The sequence below is a fragment of the Scleropages formosus genome, chromosome 21 (genome assembly GCF_900964775.1).
Source record: "Scleropages formosus chromosome 21, fSclFor1.1, whole genome shotgun sequence".
NCBI lineage: Eukaryota > Metazoa > Chordata > Actinopteri > Osteoglossiformes > Osteoglossidae > Scleropages > Scleropages formosus.
In genome coordinates this window covers 19,847,554-19,868,386 of record NC_041826.1, presented here as the reverse complement: position 1 = coordinate 19,868,386, position 20,833 = coordinate 19,847,554, and the positions used below count along the sequence as shown (strand labels likewise).

The following is a 20,833-nucleotide window of genomic DNA, read 5'->3' as shown; positions in this document are numbered from 1 at the left end:
TGGAGCCACATCGTGCCCTTAGCTTGACTTCCAAATGCCTACTGTTGGCATTTACGTTCTCAAAAAATCTATGACTGGAAGCTCAGATAAATCTGTGTGAGAACACTCAGTGTGTTGATATGGGGCTGGGAGCTGCCTGGCATATTTCTGCCAAGTGGTTATGCAAGTCCTACACTTTACAAGTCATAAACCCCTGTATGATTGACATGTGCTCTTTTTTAAAAAAAGCAGAACACACAAGATATAGTTTATAAACGGTGGCAACAGGTTTTGCTCTTGCGGAATGAGGACAGTCTCAAAGTTATGATTTACTCTTTCTGCGCAAGCAAACAAAATGCAAATGTAACTCATAACCCCACGTGAATGAGGCCTTTGGAATTGCTCCGCTTATGACCGTGTAGACATGGGGTTTCGAACCCATGATGCACGCAGCCTAAAAAAAGCTGAATGCAAGCATTTTGTTCTGCGTGGCATTCATCTGTAGCATACAGTGCATGCATTTGGCTTGTTTACCAGTTGGAAGAAGAGCTCTATTTGGTTTTTTTCCTTTTTTTTAGTCTCGACTATTTCATCCCACTCCAAATCCTGCTCTGATGGACTGCATCGCAGAATGAAAAAAAGCACTGAATAACACACTTGTTTGTCTGGCTGGCCTTGCTTGCAGCCTTGAATTTCTTCAAAGGCCTCTGCCAACGTAGCATTTTTTTTTTTTTTCCCCCTTTTCACTCCGTGTGCCGGTCACAAACTTTTTTGCGGGGAAGGAGACGCAAGACGGGAAACGGTAGCAACGTGCATAAGAACGATCCTGTAGCTCGGTCCACGATGCCGACAAGGGGACGTGTCGACTTGCAGGTAAACAAAAACATTCCTTCTCCGAGGGCCATTGGGGCTTGTATAGAGTGCATGTCATATTCTGTGTGTGTCTCCGTCTCTCTCTCTTTCTTTCGCGCTCTGGCTCTCCTCTTTCTCTCCACTGCCTTCACCGTTTGCTTTAACACCGGAGTATGGTATTTACCATGCATTTGGGACCAGATTACTAGAGAGTGACAAGATATTAGGGTGTTCCTCTGCCCTTCCCTCCCCCATGGGGCAGATCATCCATCAAAAATCAGTTAGTGAAGCACTGTTAAGGTTAGAAGGAACCTTAATGTACCCAGGGTTCAGTGGGACAAGCGCCTAGAAACCAGTTAAAGGAGGGATTGTCACAGTGTTGGGACAGAGGACTGTTAACAAGGAACACTCAGCATTGGAGGTTGGGGAGGAGCAGAAAGGACCCCAATGACACCCTGTAGTAAATATAGAGGACAACTTCACAGTACATCCACATCTATATGAAAGGCAGAGAGTTTTGCTCATGCATATTTTAAGGAGGTATTTTTAGAGCTAACTCGACTGTTGAATGTGGCTTTGGCTGATGCCAGCTTTCAAGGCGTTGGCTGGCCTGTCAAGGCGAAATAGTCTGGAATTCAGCATTCGTTTTTCTGCTGACACATCTGAACATGGCTTGTGTTTGCCGCGCTTTTTTCGCCCATCGAGAAAATAAATAATTCAACGTGGAGTTTATGAAATCTGCTTTCTGCAATATTCAGCGTCTTCTTGATTTTTCGCATGCATTCTTTGGACAGTTTCACTGCTGAAAACAGATGTGAATGACTTTATGCTCTGGGGTTTTAATGGATTGCTTCGTTTCAGCCCTGAATAGTCAGAGACAAGCTTTGAAATGCTGCAATTCACCGTGATTGCCTTGCTATGATGCCAGTACACTGCTCTGTAGCGCACTTGGCACTGTGTGATCAACACATTACAACCACATGGGCCACACAACTACCAGGTCGTATCACTGACAATCCACCCTTCGGTGTCTGTCTTTATTGCATCTTACAGGGCAATGCTCAGCTGTTCCACAAAAATCCCACATCATTCTGCAAATAAAAAACATTTGGGATTCATAAAACCTATTTTTTGTCAGTATTAAGGAGGATTTAAGTTGAGATGTTTAGACTGGCAGTTAACCTGCTTAATGTCTTCTTTCTCTGTGCTGCTGCTGGATTCATCTTCACTGACACTCCGCGGTAATCCTGTTGCATCTTCCCAGAACAGCCAAAATATTTCAAGGGTATCCGTGACGGCACTGACTACAGGGACTTTGGAGAATGGAGGATATGGCTGATCATAGTTGGGGATCTCAGCCTGAGAGCTCTGCCCCCATTGACTTAGCAGTGAGAGCTGTGCCCAGGTGCCGTGGTGCTGCAAGCCACAACTCGTCATCTGAATCATGTTCCATCTCCTCAATGGAGCCGATGAATATTTGGTTACTTAGCACTTAGTCCCAAGGCAGTTTGCATACTTTACTCTTCACTTGTTTCTTTTAAGCTTACCTACAGAGCCCGATATCTTCACTGAAGCAGTTTGGGTGAAGTACCCTGCTCCAGAGACTCGAACTGGAATCTTTAGGTCACAAGTCCAGTTCATTAGCTACTATACTATTTACAGATTTTTCATTAAGGTCAGAAAGCAGTCTGCTCGACCTCAGTATCCCTGTGTTAATTTACATGTGCATACTCTGTATGGTTAGCCGTTTGTTTGCGCTTTTGTGTTGGGGTAATTCAATTTCAGTTTGGGTTTCCCTGAAGTCCTTGTTGGATCTGGTAGAATGTAGGTTTGTGCATGGAGTGCACAAACATCTACCTGTGAGCCCAGAAGGAGTGCTTTAGTGAGCATTGCACCAAAAAACCCAAAGTGATGACTTCTATCATGAGTAATGTGATTCATAATCAGTCAGCATAAATATTTTGAGAGTAGCAAAGCATGATAGGATAGCTTCATTGGTGATGGTACATTAGCACCTCCAAAGCTTGACATCTGACACCATTAGTTCCAGAGGTCTAATCCATCAACAAGGTCACTGCACAGTGTTGTCTGCTTTTACCTGGGAGGATAAGTAGGGAACCCAACTTAGGGTAGGGTTGTGGGGTCCAGAGATGGTTGTTTATGTGTGGGGGCAAAGAGACCTCTTGCTGGAAGTGATGTGGCAGATCTGCATTATCTGACCTGAGCTTGAATCACTGACATGTTTATCAGGGGTACGGCAGTGATTGTGGACAGGTATTCCAACACCCCAGAACCCTCATAATCTCTCCCAACCCACATCACTTCTTTGAGTATTTCAGAAACTCCGGAACAACCTGGTCAATCCAGTGCAAAGGGAAGAGAGGGATCATCTTGTTGAGTCACACAGTACGTGAGCAATATATCTAACGACCCTTCAGAGGGCAGTTTAACCACAGCCTTCAAAGTGAGAGGAGAAGAATATGCTCCATGGCTTTATTTGGGCCAGGAGCCACTGTTCTCTAGGAAACACTGAAGCCAAGGCATGAACTGCTATGGCTCTGCAGGCAACTGTCATATGTGCATGACTGTGGGTCTCCTATATTTTCCCACATTCACATGGGAAAGGCAACATTGCAGAGCTTGTGGCCCATGGGGGTCAACCGCCCGCTTCACTGGGGCCAGAATGTCATCCTTCCTCCAAGTCTGGAGAATATCAAGCAGTGACCATTCTCATGGAAGAGAGGAAGTGACACAACATGGCAAGACAGCAGAAAGGAAACACATTGCCAAGGGCAGAAAGTCCTCACTGGACAGGCTGTGATGTAAAGCCCTCATTCGCATATATGTGTCAGAAAAGCATCGCAAACGTACACCGGTTCTCTTTCTGTCCCTGTCACCACATACACCCATTAATATGTCTATCTTTGCACACTCCCTCTTTATTATATCTTTTAGCGTGAAGCTGTTAGCATATACCCGTTAACATGTGCTCATTGCATAACACACAAGTGTCACGTACCGAATGCATCTGGACCTCATGCACACAGCATACTAGGCAGAGAAGTTTTAGGCTTATAGGGCAGAAGCAGAGACAAAGAGGATTGTCTTATACCAGTAATCCCTGCACGAAAATGTGCGTTACAGTATCACAGTGTCTTAATAAGGGTATAATAATTTAACATATTAGTAAAGGTAATGTATTAATAACTTTTTCCAAACCCTGGAAACTACGTTTTACCAAACCCGTCAGTATGTTTCCCTGTTGCTAGGCACCCCCTAAGTCACTATGTGCTGTTATTGTCCCAAGGAGATGAAAACAAAGCCATAAAGTTCTCTAACACTGTCGTTCAATTTGGGCGCTCACTTCTCTACCTTTTCACTGTATGTTGCTTTAAACTGATTATGATTGGTTGCATTATTAGGTGACTATCGATAGCTGTTGGGTAAGAAAACCCTTAGAAGGTCACGGTTGTGTTTACAGATGGTGCGTGTAACGCACAGGCATATTTCATGGTACATGTGGACCTGATAAGTACATGTGGACCTGAGGACAGTAGTGGAGACCTACAGTAGGCTTCTGCTCGCAGGCGCACAAGTAGGGACCTTCAATCAACGTAGAACAGTGTCTGTGCAGCTTTCATATAAACGTGCACGCGCATACACACACACACACACACACACACACAGTGGGACTCTGGTACAGACTGATTCATGCTCCCCCTCATCACATCTTCAGTTGCGCACACCACAGTCCACAAAGACCACATTGTACCACATTGGGTTTTGCGTAAGGGTTACTAAGTTTATATATGATTTTGCAACCCTTTATATTTTTCCCACCTCTTGGAAACTGAGGAATATTTTGACGATGATACGGTTTAGAGATAAAACGTAACAAACTTTATTTAAAGCGCTGCGATAACCCTGTACTGAATAAAAGCAAGAGGAAATATTCCGGTGGGTGGGGAATGTATACGTGTGTGACAGAGCCTTAAACAGTCATCTTCAAACTACGACAGGATGACATTCCAGCCTGACAGGGGAAGTCCTTTTCCAGCACCCCAAACGCGGAGGCACGGTGCCAGGTCTGTGACGGGTCCGTACCTCATTGTGAGCTCCAGGCAGTTGATCTGTCAAGACTGGAGGTTCTGTGCCTTTCCCAGCAGCCCTACATAGAAGAAGTCCTTGTTGGAGGCTCACATTGTCACATTGTCCATGGTTGCCCGTGCCTCGAGAGCTCGTCCCCCTCCTTGCCCTCTTCATGCAATCGCTAGCCTCCTAACTGCTCCTGATCTCCTCCAGCTCCTGCTGCTCCTCCTCCTCCTCTCCACAGTGGCCAAAGGTGGGGCACAGTCTCCCTTTTTTGCGGTTCTGATTCTGCCTGGAATGCCAGGCACTCCAGAGCCACTGGCGGCAGTAGCTGTGACTAAGCTTGGCACCGGGCACATTTGGCATGAGGCCCGTGGTTTCCCCACCCTGTCCCACCCTGATCCTCCATCCAAAAACCCTTTCAGTTTTTAATTTTACCATTTGCCTTTTTCACCATATTCTCCCATGTCGTCTAAGGGAACGTCATGAAACGTGAAGTCTTCACAAAGCTCTTGAGGACGCGCTGAGTGCGGGAAATGTATTAAATCAGGAAAAAGAAGATGTCACAAAGGAATGGCTCTCCAGCAGAAGTCATAAATGTGTCATTCTCACTAAATATTGCATAATTACATTGTACGGTTGCCAGAACACTAGTTATGATCAGACTTGTTTTCAAGAACTTGCAACGTTTCTGAATGCCTCTGATGTCTTGCAAAACGTTTGTTCCATTTAGAGAATAATTAGAAACCTCTGAAAACCCGTCAAATTATTTTGGCTTCCGGACGGTCCAGTTTTAAAGAGATGGCACCGATGGGAACTCCAAGAGGGCAAACTCGCCCGAGGTGCCAGCAGGAAGTCAACGAAGATACCTGATTAAGCAATACATCACTCACTGCATCCAACAACATCATCTCACCTGTTCCAGGAGAGCTTCTCACCCACTGCAGCAGCATCATCTCATGCAATTCATCAGCTCCGTCTCACTTGTGTAAAAACTCGACGACACCCAGAGCTATCACATATAGTCGGATAATGCTGTCACACCTGGTCCAACAGTTATAACCTGGACCAATGCTTCTGATCCAACCAACCAACCAACCAATGTCAACAACCGCTTGTCCCGAGCGGGGTCGCGGTTAGCCGGAGCCTATCCCGGCAACACAGGGCGCAAGGCCGAAGCGGGAGGGGAAACACCCGGGCGGGGCGCCAGTCCATCGCAGGCCGCCGCAAGCAGCACTCGAACCCCGGACCCGCCGCACAGCGGGCACCGGCCAAACCAGCTACGTGCTTCTGATCCCCTTTTCAGAAATTGGTTGTACCTGTACAGTTTTTTCCTCCACATTCGAGTTCCAAGATCTAGGCACCGAAAGTGATTCCATGATCCTTTTTGCACTGCACTTGTGCTAACAGCACACCTTGGGGTTTGATTCTGCTTTCACCTGATCTGCTGTATTCGCCAGGACCGAGGAGCGGGCAGGACTCCGGGGCAGGGGACGTGGAGGGACGCAGCCGGAATACCAGGGAGCGTAATTGGCCCCCTGCCTTGGAACCGGTGCGTCGGTTCTTGTCTTTCAGGCCCTGCTCTGGACAGTCCCGCCTCGGGTGTTACCGTTTCGAGAGCAACAAGAGAGCAAATCCATAGAACTGGATCTGATCCCTTCGGAAAATCTACACGAGAACAAGACTGGAAACGGACTGGGGAGGACGGCTTGCTCTGCATGTTGTTGAGAGGAAGGGCACGTGATTCACGTACCCACTGGGGGGTCTGCTGGGTGGTACTTCTCACTACAGAGGAAGTGCCAATGCTGTTTGTTCAAGCCCGAGAAGTCCCCCTGCGGTAGGACAAACATGACAGCAGGCAGTGGAGTGTTGGAGGAAATAACCGCACCCTCCTGTCACTGCAGAGAGTGTCGTTCTACATACTTCATTACAGGGCCATAACCACGCTTACAAGGCAACGATGGGTCGTTTCGGTCAGAGTCCTGAAGTTGCATCCAGAGGATCTAGCCGCTTTTGTTCACGACGGTGTTAATCTAGCTGTTCTGCGCTTGGAACCATAAGCAGCGCTGCGGGAGGGAGCAGATCCGCACGAGCAAACGTGTCTATGCCTGAGCGGAGTGAAGCGAATGATAGGTACGCCCCGAGTGCGTTCGTGCAGTGGGGGGGGGGGGCGGGTCGGCTCTTCCGGGCTCTCGATACGGAGGGGATAGGGAAAGGGTGTCACGCATGATTCGCCACCTACAGCTCAAGTTTTCATCAACTGGCCTTTTTCAGATGCCGCTGCCACTAGGTCTGTCAGCCTCACGTGCGACGCTGCTCTCATCTTAATTTAATTAATTTCAAAATCCCCAAAAGCGATAATACCGTACGAAGAAACACTACGGTGTGCCTGAGGTGCTCGTCACATCCCTCATGTTCAGATCCATAAATCACAACGCTTGCTGTGAGTTTGAACTCAATAAACCCTCACGCACCTCTCTCCGAAGGCAGAAAAAGGGAAGTGGCGTCCCCTGCGCAAGTCATTTTCTTCAGGGACGCCCTTAATAATAGCGGGGCCCACTTTGGACCGTTTTTGTCGAGCCTCCTGGAATTAAAATTATTTCAGATTAGGTATCAGGAATATAAGATATAACGCATCATAAAAAAAATTATATCTATGTTTTTAATTGCTTGTATTTTGACATGTGCGTGTTAAAACAAAACTACGCAAGCTCCTTTTGTAGGGCGTTCCTTGTTTTTTAAAGCTGGAGGTGTCAAGCCGTGCGCGGGGCCTCCTGCGGCTACGGGCCCCTCTGGGTCAAATAGGTTCAACCGGTCGAAGGGCGGCTCCGACTTTATTGCGCCATTTGACTGACGCGACCCTGTGTTTGCATGGCAAAGGTGTGGGAGATGGTCGTTGTGGCTCCTGGCTGTGGATCAGCAGCACTAATCATCCCACAGGGGGTTTGGTCAGCGCCTTGGCGAGTTACACAACATTTCCTCCTACCGTTGGTATTTATTCTACAGATGCTTCCAACCAAAGTAATTTCAACAACATCATCTGAAACCGCTTGTCCCATACGGGGTCGCGGGGAGCCGGAGCCTAACCCGGCAACACAGGGTGCAAGGCTGGAGGGGGAGGGGACGCACCCAGGACGGGACGCCAGTCCATCACAAGGCACACCAAGCGGGACTTGAACCCCAGACCCACCGGAGAGCAGGACCCGGTCAAACGCACCATGCCACCGCACCCCCCGAAGTAATTTCCAGAGCTTTCAGTTTACTCATTTATAAAGCTGGATAATGTACAGGTTCAGTGCCTTGTGCCTTTTGTGAAGCTCAAGTTTATTTCTTTGCTCAATAACTTACCCATTTGTACAGCTGGATCTTTTTTACAAAAGCATTTAAAAAGTAGGTCCCTTTCTAGCACTTCTCCTCATACAAACAGAACCCGCAACCTTCCGATCGCACGTCCTAATCCTTCACTCCTGTACAACTTTTCTTGAGAACTCCAGTATGTTTTTCCCATGAGTTTACCGATAAGCTTTTGACACCGACCGCGCCGCGCTCTCGAAGATACCGTCAGCGACAAATCTATACGACAAAGCAGAAGCAAGGCTGACGGTAGCAGGCCAACCTTCGAAGGGATTTGTAGGAGGACCTCGTAACTTTACTGCGTACGTTTGGCGCGGTCCATCCTTCCCGGAGGCCGTGCGGGTGCGACACGGCAAGGTTATCGGATCGTTGGCTTCGCTCAGGGTCCGCAGGGGTCTGATGGTTTTGAACCCGGAGATATATTCCAAGCCTACATTCCGCACCACTCTGGAGCATTCCAGCACGCTGGCCTGTGACTGGCTGATTATTTGGGGGAAGGGGCCAAAGTATCGCATATGGCACATTGATTATGTGTGTTTTTGGTTGTCATGGCCGCATAATTAAGACATTGCTCAAGAGCTTCTTTTCGTCTCTTAAAATTTCGACAAGCTTCTCGGTTCAGCTGGGAAAACACTTGGAAAAACTCGCTTGACGGCAGGGGGTCAAAATTTCGGGCCTCGTATTAGTGAAAAATATTTTCAAAGGTTATAAAAATATTTGTCAAACAGTAGTGGATACTCGTAAGACAAATGAAAGGAAAGATGATTGCTGGAATAATGATTGATGTAGTTCGGGTGACTGTAAATGTACTTTTATTTTAAAAACCAGACATAAAAATGCGACCCACAGGTTCGGAGTAAACGGCTCTTCACTGGGCCTGGCGGCTGTAACAGAGAGGGGGCAGGCTGGTTAAGGGACCAAGGACCACTCGTGAGCGCCCCAGCGGACAGGGTTTCGGAACAGCGGGCAACAGCATCGATCCTCTGCTGGTCTGGCGCCGTCGCTTTTCGCAGCGCCCTCACCCACTCTGCGCTTCCGCCCCACCTTCGCCAGCGCCGGCACACCGAGGGGAGCGTTACACGAGCGCGCCCCGAGTATCACGACATTCTTTCCTTATAGAGTCAAATGGCAGTTTCGTGTGAATGGGGATGGCGTCCAGACAGAAGATTTCAGTGCGCGCGCAAGACGGCACTTGAACGCTGGCTCTCAAACATGGTGCTGTATGGTGCCTGATCCCCCCCATCCCTCCCCACCCCTAACATGCGTTCAAGAACACCGTCCTACGACATCTGACGTAGCTGTACTTTACCAGACTGCGCAGAAAACGTAAAAAGTTTTCCTACGCACCGTTTCTAACGGGGAAAGTTAAAAAGTGCGTCATAGCTGCCTACCTTTTTACATGTAGGTATTTAGATTTAAATACTATACCAGAAATCTGCATTGTAATGTAACTTTATATGAAACTTTAGAATGGGTGGCACAGTGAGTAGCGCCGCTGTCTCACAGTGCTGGGGTGGTTGGAGAGAACGTGGGTTCGATCCCCGCTCGGCCTGTGTGGACTTTGCACGTTCTCCCTGTGTCTGCGTGGGTTTCCTCTGGGTGCTCTGGTTTCCTCCCACACTCCAAAGACATGCTGTTCACGTTCCCCCATAGTGTGTGAGTGACCGAGAGAGTGTATATGTGTTCCACTGATGTATGGATGAGTGACCCAGTGTAAGTAGTGTATCTAGTAGTGTAAGTCACCATGGTAAATAAGGTGTGTGGGCTAGTAACACTACATAGAGTTCATTGGAAGTCTGTAATGATGATGCATTATGGTGGAGACTAAGGGGTTGCCCCTCCCTCGGTCCTCTCTCCCGCGCGCGCGCAGGCTGATATACTTGGCCGTGTACACATTTTGTGCCTCGCACGTTTTGGAGTTTACTTTAATGTTGTTTATTTTATTGTAAGGACAGCTATGTGAAATATGTCATCCATAGTTGCCTACAAGATATTAAAAAGAAGAGCTTCCTTTTTTCCGTGTCCGTCTGGGTTTACATAATTATACGCCTTTCTGGAATCCACGTGAGGATCTGGGCTAACTCATTAGCCAGATCATTACAAGTCGCTTTGGAGAAAAGTGTCTGCTAAGTGAATAAATGTAAATGAAAACATTACAAGAAAGAAGCAACATTCTTAAGTTGGTTACATGACGATGTTAGAGTAGATTTACACTTTTTTTATTTTGTAGAATGTAGGTTTCTTTGACAAATCTTTAGACTGAAATGGCACAGTTCTGGATATTCCAGCAGAACCGATCTCTGCTCTCCTTGGTTTAACTGTGGTCTTATGCTGAAGCGGCTGTGCCGATCGCCCCCAGTGGGGCCATGTTGGCCCAAGGTTAGTTTACTCAGGAACAAGAAAATTTGGGGCAGTCAAATTTATAGCGTTTTATAAAGTCCCCTTGTCTCTCTCCTACAGAGCAGCTCTTGTCATCACACTTTAGCTCCTTCGTGGAGGAGGGTGGACCGGGGGCCGCAGGATCAACGAGAGGGGGAACGAGAGTGGGAGCGTAGAGTGTTTTTCAAGAGGACTCACTTGCTCATGGGAGCAGACCGACTGTGGCCCACCAGCGCCAAACATCTGGAACTCCTGCAGCTGCCTGGCTCCAGCAGGGGACACAGGAGGGAAAGCCTGCAGCACAAGATTCTTGTTCGCAACCCTCCCTGCAAGCTCCTTTACCTTATTGGGTAGAGCAGGAGCCAATAGACTGGAGGGGAGGTGGATTTTCTGTATGGCGGATATATCTGGGCCCCTTTGTAAAACATTCTGGACCTCTCCCCCATGGTGTTTGTTTTAAAAAGAAATAATCCCGGGCTTAAACAAAACCGACGTGACAGTTTGTGTGGTATTTGGATGGATGCCTAATTCTTCGCCGAAGTTAAACCCTGATGTACAAGAGCATTTCTGGGTTCTTTGCTTTGAACACATGCACACATGGCAATAGTTTATGGATCTGATAACATAAAAATGTTTTTAAATCTTCACTTAAAAAAAAAACCTGGAATGTAAATGGTTTTGTTTCGCCGTTGTCTTCTGACTGTGCTTTTCCTAAGAAACACCGAAGGCTTGTAAGTCAGCTCAGTGTATGGTGCTTGACTGGTGAAGAGGAAATCTGGGTTGCCTTGTAGACACTATGTGTAGCCCATATACCAAGTTCTTGCTGATGTCTTTTGTTTAAACCCCTTAAAGTGCTTGTGTGCAGTTTTCTTAGAAGCTCATTTCATTGTGTTAATGAAGCCCTCATATAACAGGGTCCAGCGAGAAACCACCGCAACAATTTATGAAAATACATACACTTTTATCATACAACGGCCTTATTACACAGCACAATGGTGTTTTTGCTCCGCTACGTGGTCATTTGATTTCTGCAACAGGTATTTTATCCGCCGCCTACTATGTCTTTAACTCTGGAAAGGACACGGACACTATGCTTTCTGCTGTAACATTACAGTACATACCTCCTACTTCCTATCACATCGACAATCTCGACCAACATACCATTAAAGCAAATATAATATTTCAGAGATGACACGGTGGTGCTGCAGGTAGCACTGCTGCCTCACACCACCTGGGCTGTTTGGGTGTAGGTTTGAATCTAGCCCTGCCTGTGTGGAGTTTTCCTCCAGGTGCTCTGGTTTCCTCCCACAGTGAAAAGACATGCATTTCAGGTAAAGCTGGTAACCGAAATCGCCCTTAGTAGGCGAATGTTGATGCCCTTTGACCGACTGGAATGCCGTTCTGAAAAAATAACATTAAAAAGATATAATTTCCATTACAAGCACTATGCAATAAATTGGGTTGTCCCTGTCATAAAATCTATATATTTTGCTATTTCAGTTAATTTTTGGTGACTGTTTTGCCTGGAACCCAATTATTTTTTCCACCCCTGACAATGGGAATTTGACCAATAAGTCAAACAGTGATTTCATAGAACAATTAACCCCATTATATGAGGAATGAACATAGGCCTACATGTCAAATAGTTTTTTTCCCATAGGCTTTCAGAGATAAAACAGAAAAAATGTAAAAAAATTATATATAATCCAGTGTTACTTAGATTATTATTTCTTAAAGCTTGATTAAGCTTAGGTTTTCAGTGCTAAAGTCATATGACCGTGAATGTGAAAAATCTGGAAGAAATCAGGGGGGACTTTTTGTCCTCTTTGTTTCTAGAAAGTAATCAATTCTCAATGATTCGCTTCCCGTTTCATCATTAATTGAAATGTAGCGCCACCTTTCGGTCGGAGGATAAAACAAGGTTATATTCGCACAAAGCGCTTGGAACGAACGTGTAGTTGGGAAAGAATGCCCCCTGTCGTCCGAACCTGGCATTACATCTCAAAAATATATTTCTTCCAAGATTTAAGGGCGGCTTTCGCTGTAGCTTTTCATTCCTACTTCTTGAATGTGTTGCTGGAAATTAAGTAATAATCATAATTTCAAAAACACAGCTTCATCTTGTGACACACTTTCCTGTGTGAGCAGCAGGCATGGATGGAGCCAGGGCCGACCAATTAATTATGGGAAGGCTTTCACTTAATACATGAATCAACCGAAATTATTTTTAAGGCGAAATCAGCGTTATGAAAACTGCCAGCCGCAGTGCTTCGCGTTCTGACATTTTACGCGCGACTGTGCACTCGAGGCATTTCGCCGCCCCTCCGGCAAGCAGCCAGCGAGCGCGCGGACATCCCGCGGGCCAGGCAGACGGGCGCGCGCACGGCGCGCTAGCGTCGTATCACGTGATCGCGGTCACGTGACTCGCCCTGGCCACGTCCGAGGAGATTTCTGATCCGGAGAAGGAGAAAAGGCTCTTCTCACGTGAAACGCATGTTATTCCGGCGGCTGGTAAAAGGGTCATATGTTTTATACGCCCCCCCCCCCCCCCCCCCCTTTTTTTTTTTTTCTGTCACACGTGAACACAGGGCCAAGAATGAAATACCGCGTCACTGCAACTACCTGCTTTTTACCTCGCATTTCCTGCCACCTGCTGTTCACTAACGGGAATACAGGCAGACTGGACCCTGCTGCGAACGAGCGAGACAGATAGTGCTCGAAATACAAACAAGTTCCCACTTTACATATTTACGTATTTTCGTCAACCGTTTTATTTTCTGAAAGTTGTCTTTGGTTGAGCCAGCGCGGACTGCGTTCGTATGGCTGCATTAAGAGTTTGGGGAAACTTTCGTTTCGTTCAGCTCACTTCCACACTGTTTACACATACAGTAAGTTACAGACATACGTACATACAGACATACGTACATAGTTACATACATACATACATAGTTACTTATATACTTACATACATACATCTGTAAGTTACATACATACATACATACTTACATACGGACGGACGGATAGATATAGATAGGCAGATATGGACAAGATAGATAGATACAGTACATACATACATATAGATAGATAGATAGATAGATAGATAGGGGCACCTTGTAGTGTAATAGTAATACTAGGTGTTGCCCTTGGACCCAAAGGTTGTAGGTTTGAATCTCCCTCTGACTGTAGTTCCCTTAAGCAAGGTACTTATCCTCAAGTGCTCCAGTAAAAGTTACCCAGCTGTACAAATAGGTCAGTAGACTAATATTACAAGTCACTTTGGATAAAAGCGTCAGTTAAATGGATGGATGGAGATATGTGCGTATAGATAAGTTAGGCACACACCTTGTTCTTCAGCCTTTTGAACAGCAATGCTCCACCAGTTCCTCATACTTCACCATCTTTACCGTGTTTCTTTCATTAACCTCATCGCCTTCGCTTCCGCGTCGAGGGTTTTGAACCTCCTGCAGTCCGTCACCCTCTCTTTTGTATTGTCATTGTTGAGCTGCGGTGGGTCTCTTTTGCACAGTGTAGTCTGCAGTGAGCAAAAAAAATAATAAAAGTTCATAGTGCAATGGACTGGCATCCCATCCAGCCTGTACCCTACCTCACACCCTATGCTTCTGGAATAGATTTCAGACTGTGACCCCACATTGGGAAAGCAGTTATAGATGGTGGACAAAAGGATGGAAGTCTTTCATATTTTATTAGCTTTATCAGGGGTTTTTGCAGGAGTGAACTGTGAATAAATGGAGAGGCAACTTTGACTGTGACATGGTGGTAAAGGTCACTTTGGTGTTAGAAGCACTTTGAGCTACAGACTTCCAGTCTAGGAATCATTGTACTCAAGAGCACTTTGAAAAGCACGCGCACTGCGTAGGGCAGAATAAAGCAATTTAGGAACAATGAGAGAATTCTTATAAATCAGAATCGGAATCAGAACGAGCTTTATTGCCAAGTATGTTCACACATACAAGGAATTTGACTTGGTGACAGGAACTTCCACAGCACAGACAGAATGACAGTGACAAGACACAGATGAGAAGATGTGAATAAAGGATAAAAAATATATAAAAAAACATAAAGTACCCAATATACAAAAATAGGAAGGAACACATGCAATGAAGGAAATATTGTTTCAATTAAGGTAAATTAATGAATAATTTAGCTTGCGTTGCTAGATAGATAAATAAATAAGCAAGCTACATTCAATCAGTAGTTGAAAGTATTTTAGTTTTGCTGTTTTTAGCAAAGCTGGTGCTGTCTGCTGTTATAAATGACACACAGTGGCTTTTGAGGTGCAGCTGAAGACCATATGGGTGACTGGAGTCTCTCTGTCTCTCCCCCCCCAAGGAAGAGCAGCAGAGTCCCATCAACATCAACCACTACGCTACCAAGAAGAGTGTGGCAGAAAGCATGCTGGACGTGGCGCTGCTGATGGCCAATGCTTCGCAGATGAAGGCTGTGCTGGAGCAGGGACCTGAATTCAAATACTATATCACTGTCCTGGTGCTGATAGGGGTTTCCCTCCTCCTCCAGGTCCTGGCAGGAGCTCTTTTTGTGGTCATGGGTGAGCAGGCCAACTGCAAGACATACCTAAGATCATTGGATTTGCCTTTTGGATTGGATAAAATATACAATACAACACTGCGCTCAGCACTTGTCAGAATGCAATTACAGTGGTGTGTTTGTGTGTTTTTAAGCTCGGAAGGACCTCAATAATGTTGCTAACCAGAGGAGGTTAGATGTCCTGAACAATGTGGCGACTGGATTGGTGTTTGTCACTGTCATCGTTAACATCTTCATCACTGCTTTTGGGGTTCAGAAGACGGGGCTCTACCCCAAACCCAACTGACAGAAAACATCAGGGAAGCCAAGAAATGCAGGTTAGAGCACAGCTGAGTAAGTTCTCACTCTCCTCTAGCTTGTAATTGTTCATTGAAAGGATATACTAATAGAGATGGATTAATGTAAACACATGCAAAATTATTATTTGGGTGTGCATTTCTAAATGTAGTCATTAATGCACAGGTATGCAGCAATTGTTTATTCTCTGCTGTTGCTTTGTGTTGTCGATAACATTTTAATACTTAGCTGTGGGGAGGGGGTGCGGTGGCGCAGTGGCGCAGTGGGTTGGACCAGGTCCTGCTCTCCGGTGGGTCTGGGGTTCGAATCCTGCTTGGGGTGCCTTGTAACGGACTGGCGTCCTGTCCTGGGTGTGTCCCCTTAGGCTCTGCGACCCCGTATGGGACAAGTAGTTCAGTGTGTGTGTACTTAGCTGCGTTCTGGCAAATCTTGCTTTAGCGTGTTATGTGTGTTTATTTCTAGGTGACAAAGTCTTCACTTGTGTCTTCTGGGAAAGGTGGCTGGATCATGACTGCTCACCAGATTCGACCTCCATTTGATGACGGGGACACGGGACTGCCTCAACAAGTCTGAGTGTTTGAATAAGAAAAACACTGTTGCAAAACTTTTACACATTCCTTCTTTAAAAAGCAGAACATAGCTTTTACAGGTGCTACTTTGTGGTTTGGATAAACAGCGAAATGGAACAATTATTCAAATATAAAATGTAATTTATTTCTAATTTTACTTTCCTTTAGTAAAGCTGTCCATGGACTTAAATGTTGCACCTACTTATTAAAGTATAAAGCTAACTTATTGCAACTGATATTTAAATGATTTCCCCCCCATAATAAGATAACTCCAATACAAAATGTGCATAGATTCTTAGCAACATTTTTTACACTTAACATTAGTTTTTTATTTTATCTATAGATATTGATCCTTGATTCATCATTACTGTTTGATATACTGCTAATAAAGATGTTATTTCATTCATAACCTTTGTTTACTGTGAATTTATATAAATGTATCTGTGTGCTTCCAGATAGGTGCAACAGGAATGTAGCAGCATTAGTTACAACTAATAAGCAGCCACACAGATTCCTTTAGATTTGTAATTATTTAATAGCCAGCCATCCATCCATTGTCAAGAACCACTTCTCCCAAGCGGGGTCACGGTAACACATGGCGCAAGGCCGAAGGGGGAGGGGACACACCCAGGATGGGACGCCAGTCTGTCGCAAGGCACCCCAAGCAGGGCTCGAACCCCAGACCCGCTACACAACAGTAATGCTGGCATCAAACAGAAAAGCATGTGCGTTCTCCTCGACACATAGAAACAAATGCTACGTATAATTTTGTTGTTCCGTATTTTGGTGGATTTATACCCATTGGCATTCGTCAACTGTCTGCAATACGCACAGGTGCCCCTGTGGGTCACAAGGCACTTGGGATAGGAGCTGGGATTCACTGGAGGAGTGTAAAATCATTCTCAGCTGGCAAGTGTCAAATTGCATACGGCAGTAATATATTAATTATTACCATTTCTGAACACCATATCTCATACATTCTTTTACAGTAAGATTACATCAGATTTCCTCTGAGCTGAAAGTGAGGAAAATGTTACAGCATATATTAAGACTTGACTCATCATGTCCAAATGTCCTCAAGAGACAAAATATGTGAAGAATGAGCATAAAAGACACGTAAAGGTAGATATGGAATAAAAGCACCCACAGCAACAACACTGGCCATGGGCATGGCGTAAAAATGTGGTAATTAAAAAACTGCAGCTGTACCAGTACTTTAATACAATTGAATATACATTTAAAAAATAAATCTGTGGGGAATGATAATGTCTGCAGTGTTATAAGTAACGCATTTTTACCAAATGAAAAAGTTTTTTTGGAAAAAAAAAAAAAAAAAAACAGAATAATCAGGAACTGTTACTATGACACGCCTTTGTGGGTCACGTCCAAAGGAGAACGGGGGTGAAATACTGCCCACTAGTGGACAAATTGTGCATGACAATATGTCACAGTTAAATTATCCTGTATAATTAATAATTGCTTTATAAGCATACACTATAAGATAGAAATCATTATCAATAATAGTGAATGGAAATACAATGTATGACATTAATATACGGAAATACATAAATCATGTTTACGAAGATAGTAACACAATGTTTTGCATACAATCATGACAATGAATACTAAAAAAAATGCAAGAACAGGAGCCCAGGAAAACAGCCCGGGAGCCCCTCGGCAAAATGAAGCGCTGACATAATGAAATATTCTGCAACCTAATATTTTGGATTATAATATCGTTCGGATTTATTTCTTCCTGCTGGACTCGAGTCTTCAGAAAAAGTTAAGAGCTGATACGTTATGCCCGTGATTGTGTGTAACAGGTCACTAGTATGGGTATTACATGAGCATGTTCTACTGCTTCTTAAAGAGGAGTGTGTTTTGTGAACCGAACCCTTTCGAGGAAAAGGAATCATGGAAAACGCGAGAAAGCAACGCGTGGGGAAAAATGACCTTCTCAACATGGCGGCTGGCTGCGGCGGACGTGCACGCCGACTCTGCGTGGCGGTGGCGGAGGCAGGCGGCGTGAACGCGCATAGTGATTCTTACGTCACTGGAGCGCCCTGTCTGAGAGCGCTGCTGGTAGTGCTGGCAAGAGGGGAAAAAACGGCAATAAGTAATAGGAACGCGCATACCGCGAAGGTAGCGGTGCTGTGTCGTGTAACGGTCCGTCGGGGACGCGGACGCGGCGCGGTGCTCGGCTCAGACGGGGTGTGGAAAAGGTGAGCGGCGGCAGGGTGCGTTTCGAGGGGTTTCATGGTTGAGTTCTCGAGCTGCTGGAGAGTCAGTCGCCGAGCGCCGCTCGCTCGCTCGGGTGGGTGGAGACACGGACACGGAGGTGCTCTAATTTCCAAAATCCTGGCGAACAGCCTCCCGTCGTCTGAGGTGCCGTTTTGTGAGGTCTGTGTGTGGTGGAGGGGGTCGTTCCTCGTTAACGTTTTGGGCGGAGGAGCGGCGCCCGAGGAGGAGCGAGAGTCTCTCCAGCAGCAGCAGCAGCAGCGACTCGCCTTTTCCCGTCAGGTGGCCGCTCCGCGCGCCCGCCCCTGCAGAGCGCGGGAGCACAGAGCGGAACGGGCGCGCGGAGCGGAGCGGGGCGGCAGGTTACCCGTCGTGTGTGCGCGTGCCTGCGGTCAGCCATTGTCGTGGTGCACCACGGTTTCTCCTCTCTCTCTGTTCCCTGCTGTGTGTGTGTGTGTGTGTGTGTGTGTGTGTGTGTGTGTGTGTGTGAGTGTGAGAGGGAGAGAGACCCCTGTTCAACACCAGCCTTTTTTTTTTTTTTTTGGCACGTCACGAAATCCTGTCAGATATTTTTACAAAGTTGTGGTCAAAGGCTGCTGCGGTTGTTGAGGGAGAGACGTGTCCATTTTGTGGTAGCGGAGGGTCAGACGGGTTCTTTGGAAATCCATTTAAAAAAAAAAAAAAAAAATAGAAGAGAAAATTGCGAAGTAGCGTGTGTCCACCCATCAATGATGCCTCCGAAGGCCCACGGGCGTCATCCTGAAGGAGGTGAAGTGTGAAATCACGGGTTCCGACTGTGGAAATCACTGCAGCTCCTAGGGATCCACACAGGTCACTCCTCCACCCCCCCTCCTGTTCATGGATCTGAGCTTCTGGCACGTAGGAGGCGTGTGCTCCCTTCGTAGCACAAGGGGTCAGGAGGCCAGGCTGAGCCGAGTCGGGAAACCAGGACCACAAGAGCGAGTTCGCGCAGGACAAGCGGGCGGAAAATGCGCTTCGCTGGAGTGAAGTACCCGCCAATCTGAAAATACCACCAAAGAATCCACTGGATTTTTCCTGGGGATTCTTAATTAATCTTTATTTAGCTGTCATCTTATTCCAAGGTAAATTACAGTATAGATACTCAGATATACCCTCTTATACAGCATGATGTCCTTACTATAGATGTTCAGGGCCCTTGTACAGCACACTGGGGGCCATCGGATTACAAGGAGACAGGCCTAAACGCTACATTATTATGTTTAAATGTTCTTATGAGTACCTTCAAGTTGGGTTTACTTTGTATGCTTATTTTAAATTGAAGAATTCCATTTTTTTTTCTCCCCCCCCTGCTAATGGGAAGGTGTTAGCGTTGAAGCGTGAAAAAGGGTTTTCCATCCATCGATTGTTGATGACAGGTCTCTCCTGTATGGCTTCTGTGGAGGATTGTTCTGTGTGCTTTTAATTTCAGTTTGTTTGTGTGTGATGTGTACACGGGACTCAGTCGGTGGGTCTCCCTCACTGCTGCTTAACGTTTCCTTTCCACCCCCCCCGTTCCATTCAACCGCCCGTGGCAGTGGTCCAGAGCCTGTCTTCGAAGCATATGGGATGTGGCAGGGTACAACCTGGATGAGGTTCTTGCCCATTATAGAACAAACGTGCACAGTTGTTCGTTCATATCTACACACAATAGTTTTAGTTACCATCTCACCTGAACCGCATGTCTTTGGGCTGTGGGGCGAAACCCATGCAAACACGATGAGAACATACAAACTGCACGCAGACTGAGCAGGATTCGCGCACATGTTGGATTTTACAGCTTGGGAGTTGTGAGGTATTGGCCCTGCTTTCATCTAGTCAAAGTAGAAACATGGTTGTGAGAGATGAGTAGAGTCAGTATACATGGAATGTGTAATGCCACTTTTATGGGTCCTTTGTGTGATTTATTTATTTATGTAGGGATGATTCCAGGTTTCTCTCACCTTCAGCTCTTACCCATCCTCCAAATCTACACTGTGTCATAGTTAGGAATCGGTGATGATGCTAAAATTCCGCTCACTGCATCAGTGCTTGTTTTGCGATTTAGGTGTTGAGGACAGTTAGGGTTCTCACTGGGCTGTTTTAGAATTACCTTGTTTGTGAGTTCAGCCCCTGGAGTGCCTCTGTTTGGTAGGCTTCAGAACTGTTACTGGGTTCGGTCTTCAGGCTCTTCATCCTTTTGGTTGTGGAGGGTCTGTGCTTACCAAGGAGACTTGAAGGAAAGCAAAAAGCCATGTTGTGTCCGTTCTGGAATCTTTGGATGAGAGTAAGCGTATTCTTCACATCACTTGGGTGAGATCCCAACGAGCATCTGGATTTGTGTGTGTGAACTCATGCAAGTGCATGTGTAATTGAACCAGTACCTGCATGTTCTTGACAGTCATAGAAAGTAATTTCATAATTATTATTATTGCGTTACTTGTTTTCTTGGAATTTATAGATTGGAAACAAAGAAGCTTGATCTCTGTCAGTGTTTTGGTTTAAGGGTGTAT

The 20,833-nt window shown here is 46.0% G+C and overlaps 2 protein-coding genes across 6 annotated transcripts in view; both read left to right on the top strand.

The window, feature by feature from the left end:
* The first annotated feature begins 595 nt into the window (after window positions 1-595).
* On the top strand, window positions 596-16,350 carry ninj2 (ninjurin 2). The gene is made up of 4 exons (XM_018730214.2): window positions 596-852; window positions 15,004-15,220; window positions 15,354-15,536; window positions 15,979-16,350. The coding sequence occupies exons 1-3, from the start codon at window positions 823-825 to the stop codon at window positions 15,503-15,505; spliced, it is 399 nt and encodes a 132-aa protein (XP_018585730.1). The 5' UTR covers window positions 596-822; the 3' UTR covers window positions 15,506-15,536; window positions 15,979-16,350.
* A 1,803-nt stretch (window positions 16,351-18,153) lies between these two features.
* Window positions 18,154-20,833, top strand: part of erc1b (ELKS/RAB6-interacting/CAST family member 1b) — a 135,804-nt gene continuing 133,124 nt past the window's right edge. For all 5 annotated transcript variants that reach the window (XM_018730054.2, XM_018730053.2, XM_018730052.2 and 2 more), the window contains exon 1: window positions 18,154-18,307. The gene's annotated coding sequence lies outside the window, so the exon portion shown is untranslated. The remainder of the gene's footprint in view (window positions 18,308-20,833) is intronic.

What these genes read in the sequence shown, in the direction of transcription:
- ninj2 (XM_018730214.2), top strand. Translation starts at nt 823, where the DNA reads ATGCCGACAAGGGGACGTGTCGACTTGCAG. An exon ending in GGGGACGTGTCGACTTGCAG is followed by an intron (nt 853 to 15,003) that starts GTAAACAAAAAC and finishes TCCCCCCCCAAG; the next exon opens with GAAGAGCAGCAGAGTCCCAT. An exon ending in AGCTCTTTTTGTGGTCATGG is followed by an intron (nt 15,221 to 15,353) that starts GTGAGCAGGCCA and finishes TGTGTTTTTAAG; the next exon opens with CTCGGAAGGACCTCAATAAT.